The sequence below is a fragment of the Lates calcarifer genome, linkage group LG23 (assembly GCF_001640805.2).
Source record: "Lates calcarifer isolate ASB-BC8 linkage group LG23, TLL_Latcal_v3, whole genome shotgun sequence".
Taxonomy (NCBI): Eukaryota; Metazoa; Chordata; class Actinopteri; family Centropomidae; genus Lates; species Lates calcarifer.
In genome coordinates, this window is record NC_066855.1 from 2,948,534 (window position 1) to 2,957,491 (window position 8,958).

The 8,958-nt window shown below is 40.5% G+C and overlaps 1 protein-coding gene across 5 annotated transcripts; it reads left to right on the forward strand.

Moving 5' to 3' along the window:
- Window positions 1-1,200: 1,200 nt before the first annotated feature.
- On the forward strand, window positions 1,201-8,958 carry lrrc18b (leucine rich repeat containing 18b). 5 transcript variants are annotated; one of them, XM_018685524.2, is made up of 10 exons: window positions 1,201-1,493; window positions 1,879-2,140; window positions 2,410-2,817; window positions 5,225-5,754; window positions 5,979-6,405; window positions 6,630-7,056; window positions 7,277-8,068; window positions 8,299-8,412; window positions 8,489-8,526; window positions 8,792-8,958. In XM_018685524.2, the coding sequence occupies exons 2-4, from the start codon at window positions 1,883-1,885 to the stop codon at window positions 5,273-5,275; spliced, it is 717 nt and encodes a 238-aa protein (XP_018541040.1). In that variant the 5' UTR covers window positions 1,201-1,493; window positions 1,879-1,882; the 3' UTR covers window positions 5,276-5,754; window positions 5,979-6,405; window positions 6,630-7,056; window positions 7,277-8,068; window positions 8,299-8,412; window positions 8,489-8,526; window positions 8,792-8,958. The 5 variants fall into 5 exon arrangements, 3 of the variants coding, with proteins under 3 accessions (XP_018541040.1, XP_018541039.1, XP_018541038.1); XM_018685523.2 differs by lacking the exons at window positions 5,225-5,754; window positions 5,979-6,405; window positions 6,630-7,056; ... (2 more) ...; window positions 8,489-8,526; window positions 8,792-8,958 and having other exon boundaries at window positions 1,203-1,493; window positions 1,882-2,140; window positions 2,410-3,977; XM_018685522.2 differs by lacking the exons at window positions 5,225-5,754; window positions 5,979-6,405; window positions 6,630-7,056; ... (2 more) ...; window positions 8,489-8,526; window positions 8,792-8,958 and having other exon boundaries at window positions 1,205-1,493; window positions 2,410-3,977.

Below are 8,958 nucleotides of genomic sequence, written 5' to 3' on the forward strand. Positions count from 1 at the left end.
CGTGCACAAGATATTCCCTTCTTAATGTGGTTCCATAAATGGTGTGATGTGCAGACCAAAAAAATGACCAAGTCTGAGTTTTCTAACCAACTTGGTTTCAACACTAGCGATGCAAATTACCTATTCTGTTCCATGAAAAAAGGCTGGTTGTAGACCTTTAAACCGCACCAGAGTACTAGATAAGAGCCTTTCACTTCTTGGTTATCGCTGGTTATCGCAACATCTTGCACCTGATGCCACTTCCTGTTAACCTATAATATTCACTCTGTGTTGATGGTTCAGAATCAGAACCTTGTCTGACTACAACCATGGCCTTGTTGCATGACTTGCTGCACTGTTTTATATCGCAAACATCCAAAAATAAATGTCTTCTTACTTTTCATTCACAAAATAGATTTCTACATTTTTCTAAACCACAGTAAGAAATCAGCAGACATGTTTTTAGGGATGTCTGAATGTGGACTGTACTGATTTCAAGGTAAAGTGATGTGATATTGTGATTTGTACAGAGACAGCACCACCTACTGGCAGGAAGGAGTTACTGTGTGGTGTTAATATTAAACAGAAAATGCAAAGCAACAGGCTAAATTTAGTCAGGTCACAGCTGAGTAATGTCTGAGGTGAAACTACAGTATGTGATACATTATACTGCTGACAGGAGTCTGTCTGTGTGTGTGTGTGTGAGAGAGAGAGAGTGTGTGTGTGTGAGAGAGACATATCAATACAGCCGTGTGACTGCTGTATCATATTAAAGCTTGGGAAATGGGTCAGACTGGAAACTATTTACTAACACAGAAGTTGAAAATGAAAGGGCAAAGGGTTAAATCTCCATTTATGTGTGACATTTCAGTGCAGGGTCAGTATACTGTATGTACTATATACTATTACTGTGCTGTTTTTTTTTCTTATATGTTTTTTTTATTTCTCAATGTGCATTTCACTTGTATGAAATACTAGCATCTTTTTGTGTTTTCAAATCATTGATTTAGCAGTTCTTTTATTACTATAACAAGCATTCAGAAATTCTTCATTCTGAAATTGGATTAAATAATTAAAAACAAAAGGCTTCAGCCATCTTTTTTAAGTGCAACATTTCTGTACATATTTTGTGAAGAGAAAAAACAGTTGAAAAACAGAAAATGACCCCAGAAACTGTTACTGTGATTTTTTAAAAATTGGCTTCCAAACACAGACACCAGAGGAACAAAGTGTACTGCTCTGGCCATAAAATATACTCAGACCAAACAACAGTTGCCTGGGAACAAATGAAAACAAATGCCATGTCTGCTCAAGTGAGTCCAGGCCACAACTGCGAGCTGCCTGACAGACAGCTACTGCACAACATGTCAACTCTTTCCTTGTCGAACAGCCACAATCTGACTAGTCTTTATTTACAACTCTCTTCTTGGACATTTTAATATGGAGAATATTTCTGAGTGACACAGTATCTGGAGTCTTTCTTGGAACTGGAGAAGCAGGACTAATTAATGCTGGTAAGGAATGAGACTTTCTTGACTGTTAATTAAAACAAAAAACTTTTATTTTGACACCTCTGTTTATTCTGACTTCTTCTGAACCACCACTGTATTGTTCTTTAACAGTACTGTACACTGATTACACCTTGTAAATACACTAGAGTAAAGCCCCTGCAAAGTGTTAGTGAATTTGCTTTGTCATGGAACAACAGGTGATAATGTTACGCATATTTTATCCAGGGAGGAAGGCAAAACTTAGTCTACAGTTACAGCTGGCTGGACTGTGCTGGGTAACATAATCGTGCAGTCCAGTCCAACTGTCAACTCCTCTGTCACAGCACCTTCCTGAACACTAGTTAACTACAGACCCCATCACTGTCCGCTGTCCTCTGTCTCTCTGCAGCAGCATGGCCAAAGGAAAGAAAAGCGCTCAGTCTAAAGGGAAGACGATCACCCTGAAAGTGGCTCAGAACTGCGTGGAGCTGACGCTGGACAGTAAACGGCGCCTGGACCTCAGTTTCAAGGAGATCGCCACGGTGCCAAAGTGCATCCAGAAGCTGTGTGAAATGGACGAACTGGACCTGAGCAGGAACCTGATCAAGAAGATTCCAGATTTTATCGACCGCTTCATCAGCATCAGTGTTTTGGATCTGCACAGTAACTATGTGAGTTCGGCACTTTGTAACTGAATAATGCTCAACACTGTCAGTATGAAATTGCAGCTTATCAAATTACATAAACCAGCACTCAGTGAGCACAGAGTTTTCAGGGCCTGAGTATCATGGGGCCTCTTTATAATGGATAAGTGTCTGGCTGGATGCCACAGTGTGATGCCGCAGAGCTTTTTCTCTATAAATCTGCAAGAACAAAAGAGCATGAAGACAATAAATCTGAGAATTATCTATTACAAAATATGTCCCTGTTTGTTTTGTAGCTGGAGCAGCTGCCCGTGACCATTGGCCGCCTCCAGAACCTGCAGGTTTTGAACCTGTGCAACAACCGTCTGACGAGCCTCCCCAACGAGCTTGGCCTGCTGAAGAAACTCCACACTCTGAACCTGGGTCTCAACCAGCTGGAGGCGCTCCCCTCCTCCATCGGAGCCCTGAAGGAGCTCCGCAACATCGGCCTCTCCGACAACCTATTCACCCGCGTCCCCGCCTGCCTCTCCAGGCTGAACAAACTGGAGAAGGTCAACCTGGACAGGAACCCCATCGTCACCGAGGAGACACCCAGCCACGAGTCAGTGATGATAACAGAGAGGCTTTACCTGGTCAAAGAGAGCATCCTGTGTGATGACTGCCTGAATAAGTGCCAAACTGAGAGGAAGATGCTGGAGGATGTGGTGAGAAGCAAAGAGTCTAAATCGATGAGCCAACCTAAGCTGGTGACCCAGGAAGACAGGGAGATGTAGAGATCGTTTTACTTTACTCTAATCATTATTATTACCTCACTGCAAACTCAAGCACTTGTAACCATAAACTGAGAAGCTTTAACTTACACTACAGCACCATCTGCTGTTTTCACACTGACAGTGAAAATAATCAAACATTCAAGATAAAAGCACCAGATACAATGTGCTGCATTTGTTATTATGAACTGTCTTTTCTGGAGCTGGCAAACATTCTGCTGAAGGACAACTGAGGAATATGGATGCTTGAGAAGAAAAGTTGTTTGTTTTTTTGTTTTTTTCAAGTTTTAGTTGGACCATATCTAACCGACAGGCTCTTGCTAAGCTGATGTACTGTAAGGGATGTATGTGGTTTTAACCAAAACATGATGATGATTTTATTATTTATTATTTAAAGTTGCTGTAATTTTTGCAACAACAATGGATCAACTCTTGCAGTTACTTCAGCCACCACAGCTTATTGTTACAGTTCATTCTCACCACTTTCAGTGTTGTTCTCAGCTCTAGTTCTTCCTATTTAATTATATATGACACACAGACTCACACAGTGCTGTTTGACTTTCATCTATTGTCTTAGAAAACATTGTTTGCAAAGAGGATGAAGGCCATACCCCTGTTTATTCCCCTTTAACCTATTACCAGATCAAGATCGATTCTTTTTCACTCCATTGTCATCTGCCTTAGCACGTCCACACAAACAGTCAATACAGTCTGAAAATGGAATAACCTCAGAGGTCCGTGTCATCCAGTTTTTACCACTTCGCTGAGCTGAAGAGTGCTGAGTGGACTGGATTAAGATCTCAGCAGATAGACTCATTAGAAGGAGAGCCGCCTGGTATTGACTCAGCTGTACGGTGAGACTGAGCAGTGTAACAGTAAAACACAAGGGACAGACAGCGGAGTCGTAGTATGCTCCTTCTTAAAACACTGACATGAGTTAAGATTATGATGGATGTGAAAGTTTACAACCCACAAAACATGCTGTTAAAAATAACACGCTATAGTAAGGACTTGCTGTAACCACCATTGTACAGTATCAATTTTGTGGAATTTTCTGGTTTGTCTGTCATAGTTAAATCAGTGTTTACACCACATTATTGCAGCTTCACGAATATGTCTTTGTTATCAATTTTGAGGTTTAAAATCTATGATTTATTTATATATTGTGCAACATTTAGCTCCCATCCACTATGTGGCAGCATATATTAAATGCCTTTATCTATCAACAGAAATTACACAAACACAAAAGGTCCTCAGCAACTAAAAGTAAAAACCATTTTTGTGTTGTGTGCATTTAATTATTTTTCATGGTACTTTTCTGTCGTTAATGAAATGGCCGCGATGTCTTTATTCATAAATACGGCCATGAGAGGTTTAAATACAGATTCTCTCTTTTACGGCCCACACTCTCGCAAGATTATACGTGACTCACAGCCGGAAGCCGATATGCTATTCACCATGCGTAATTGGTCGATTGGCTTGTCCGTCAAGTTTTCAACAAACCAATAGAATAGAACCACCTGGCCAATGGGCGTTTTCTTTTCCTGCCGTTGTTGGCTTGCGTGCGTTGTCATTGGCCACGTCGCGTGTCGTCATCGGTCATGGCCTCCTGGGCGGAGCTCAGAGAGGCGGAGAGAGGAAGTCGGGCACAGGTTAAAACCAACGTTTGAACCGGCGTCTCGGTTTGTCTGTACTGTGAGAAAACGTAATTACCAGAGAAGCCTGGATGCTAAAACAAGCTTTGGAGCTGCTTTTTTGTCGAACGCGACTGAGGTTGGACGCTGAAATCACCTGCAGCGCGATGGTAAGGCTAAGGAGCGAACAAGCTAGCGGCTAGCGTTAGCATGTGCGTTTGCGGCGAGCGTTAGCATTAGCCTTCTCTATAAATGATATCTCTTTATATTAAGTCCATTTTCAGTCGTTTTTATCGCGCGGGTAAACGTGTGTTTGTGTTTCCGTGACTGAGGCCTACGTGACATGAGTTGTGGACCCCCAACGTGGAGGGGTGAAAACACCATGAGCTTTTCATAGTCTACTTAAACCCCTCTTGTAATAGTCACTTTAGCGACATCTGTCTGTAATATTGTGATCCATCCTGGTCATTTTAACTCAGTTTTTAGCGGTCTGTCATGAGGCCTCCGGATAATTCTGTCCAACACAGAGCACTGAAATTGTTCATGTTCAGTATTCAATTTATCAGTAAAGTATAACCATAGAAGTAATCTGCAATATAAAAATAATGTTTATTTATTTTATATGTTCATGGTTATATTGTTGATAAGGAATAGGTAGTAGTGTATTGATCATTTTCCTTTGTATGGTTCACTTTGATTTCCTCCAGGTGTCATCACTTCATCCAGAACATGGTCCACAATCGGAGAGACATTGTTGAGGATGAGGGAGACATCGTCCACGATCAGAGACATTGTCCGTGATCGCAGAGACATCGTCCACGATCGCAGAGACATGGTCCATGATCGGAGAGACATTGTTGAGGATGAGGGAGACATCGTCCACGATTAGAGACATTGTCCATGATTGCAGAGACCTTGTCAAAGATGAGAGAGACGGTGTCCATGATCAGAGACATTGTTCCATGCTTCGTAGAGACCTTGCGATAGAATCGGCGGAGACTGGGGTCACCGATTTGACGGCACTGCCCGCGATCATGGAGACATTGCCGATGATCACAGAGACACCGTCTATGATCTCAGAGACATCGTCCACGATCACAAAGACATTGTCCATGATCACAGAGACTTTGTCCATAATCTCAGAAACATTGTTCACGATCACAGAGACGTAGTCCACGATCACAGAGAGTCTTCAAGCAATGAAGAAGTTCTTTGACACCAGGACAGAGGCCTCCAGGTAATTCACAAACAGCTTTACATCAACTGTCCAACACAGAGCACTGACATTAAACTGTTTATGTTCAGTAGTCGGTATATCAGAAAAGTATAATCACAGAAGTCATCTGCAGTATAAAAATAATGTTTATTTATTTTATGTTTTCATGATTAAACTGACGATGAGGAATAGGTAATAGTGTATTGATCATTTTCCTTTGTATGTTTCTCTTTGATTTCCTCCAGGTGTCACCACTTCATCCAGGACATGGTCCACGATCGGAGAGATATTGTTGAGGATGAGGGAGACATCGTCCACGATCAGAGACGTTGTCTATGATTGCAGAGACCTTGTCAAAGACGAGAGAGACGTTGTCCATGATCAGAGACATTGTCCCATGCTTCGTAGAGACCTTGCGATAGAATCGGCGGAGACTGGGGTCACCGATTTGACGGCACTGCCCGCGATCATGGAAACATTGCCGATGATCACAGAGACACCGTCTATGATCTCAGAGACATCGTCCACAATCACAAAGACATTGTCTATGATCACAGAGACTTTGTCCATAATCTCAGAGACATTGTCCGCGATCACAGAGACGTAGTCCACAATCGCAGAGAGCTATCGTACAATGAGGAAGTTCTTTGAGACCAGGACAGAGGCCTCCAGGTAATTCACAAACAGTTTTACATCAACTGTCCAACTCAGAGCCCTGACATTAAACTGTTTATGTTCAGTAGTCGGTATATCAGAAAAGTATAATCACAGAAGTCATCTGCAGTATAAAAATAATGTTTATTTATTTTATGTTTTCATGATTAAACTGACGATGAGGAATAGGTAATAGTGCATTGATCATTTTCCTTTGTATGTTTCTCTTTGATTTCCTCCAGGTGTCACCACTTCATCCAGGACATGGTCCACGATCGGAGAGACATTGTTGAGGATGAGGGAGACATCGTCCACGATCAGAGACGTTGTCTATGATTGCAGAGACCTTGTCAAAGACGAGAGAGACGTTGTCCGTGATCAGAGACATTGTCCCATGCTTCGTAGAGACCTTGCGATAGAATCGGCGGAGACTGGGGTCACCGATTTGACGGCACTGCCCGCGATCATGGAAACATTGCCGATGATCACAGAGACACCGTCTATGATCTCAGAGACATCGTCCACAATCACTAAGACATTGTCTATGATCACAGAGACTTTGTCCATAATCTCAGAAACATTGTCCGCGATCACAGAGACGTAGTCCACAATCGCAGAGAGCTATCGTACAATGAGGAAGTTCTTTGAGACCAGGACAGAGGCCTTCAGGTAATTCACAAACAGTTTTACATCAACTGTCCAACACAGAGCCCTGACATTAAACTGTTTATGTTCAGTATTCAATTTATCAGAAAAATATAATCACAGAAGTCATCTGCAGTATAAAAATAATGTTTATTTTATGTTTTCAAGGTTAAACTGACGATGAGGAATAGGTAATAGTGTATTGATCATTTTCCTTTGTATGTTTCTCTTTGATTTCCTCCAGGTGTCACCACTTCATCCAGGACATGGTCCACGATCGGAGAGACATTGTTGAGGATGAGGGAGACATCGTCCACGATCAGAGACGTTGTCTATGATTGCAGAGACCTTGTCAAAGACGAGAGAGACGTTGTCCGTGATCAGAGACATTGTCCCATGCTTCGTAGAGACCTTGCGATAGAATCGGCGGAGACTGGGGTCACCGATTTGACGGCACTGCCCGCGATCATGGAGACATTGCCGATGATCACAGAGACACCGTCTATGATCTCAGAGACATCGTCCACGATCACTAAGACATTGTCCATGATCACAGAGACTTTGTCCATAATCTCAGGGACATTGTCCGCGATCACAGAGACGTAGTCCACGATCACAGAGAGCTATCGTACAATGAGGAAGTTCTTTGAGACCAGGACAGAGGCCTCCAGGTAATTCAAAAACAGCTTTACATCAACTGTCCAACACAGAGCACTGACATTAAACTGTTGATGTTCAGTAGTCAGTATATCAGAAAAGTGTTATAACAATAATATTAAATTGTCAGAAAATGTTATAGTTTAGTAGAATGTCAAAAATACTCAAAAAATGTCATAGTATATTAAGGTGTCAAAAATAGTCAAAAAATGTCATAGTATAGTAAGGTGTCAAAAATAGTCAAAAAATATCATAGTATAGTAAGGGGTCAAAAATAGTGAAAAAATGTCATAGTATAGTAAGGGGTCAAAAATAGTGAAAAAATGTCATAGTATACTAAGGCATGAAAAATGGTCAAAAAATGTCATAGTATAGTAAGGTGTCAAAAAAAATGGTCAAAAAATGTCAATATAGTAAGGGGTCAAAAATGGTCAAAAGTCATAGTATAGTAAGGTGTCAAAAAAAATGGTCAAAAAATGTCACAGTAAAGTAAGGCATTAAAAGCCACCAAAAAATGTCATAGTATAGTAAGGCATGAAAAATGGTCAAAAAATGTCATAGTATAGTAAGGTGTCAAAAATGGTCAAAAAAATGTCATATTATAGTAAGGGGTCAAAAATGGTCAAAAAATGTCATAGTATAGTAAGGGGTCAAAAATGGTCAAAAAATGTCATAGTATAGTAAGGGGTCAAAAATGGTCAAAAAATGTCATAGTATAGTAAGGTGTCAAAAATGGTCAAAAAATGTCATAGTATAGTAAGATGTCAAAAATGGTCAAAAAATGTCATAGTATAGTAAGGGGTCAAAAATGGTCAAAAAATGTCATAGTATAGTAAGGTGTCAAAAATGGTCAAAAAATGTCATAGTATAGTAAGGCGTCAAAAACCACCAAAAAATGTCATAGTATAGTAAGGTGTCAAAAATGGTCAAAAAATGTCATAGTATAATAAGATGTCAAAAATGGTCAAAAAATGTCATAGTATAGTAAGGCATCAAAAACCACCAAAAAATGTCATAGTATAGTAAGGCATGAAAAATGGTGAAAAAATGTCATAGTATAGTAAGGGGTCAAAAATAGTGAAAAATGTCATATTATAGTAAGGGGTCAAAAATGGTCAAAAAATGTCATAGTATAGTAAGGGGTCAAAAATGGTCAAAAAAATGTCATAGTATAGTAAGGCATCAAAAACCACCAAAAAATGTCATATTATAGTAAGGTGTCAAAAATGGTCAAAAAATGTCATAGTATAGTAAGGTGTCAAAAATAGT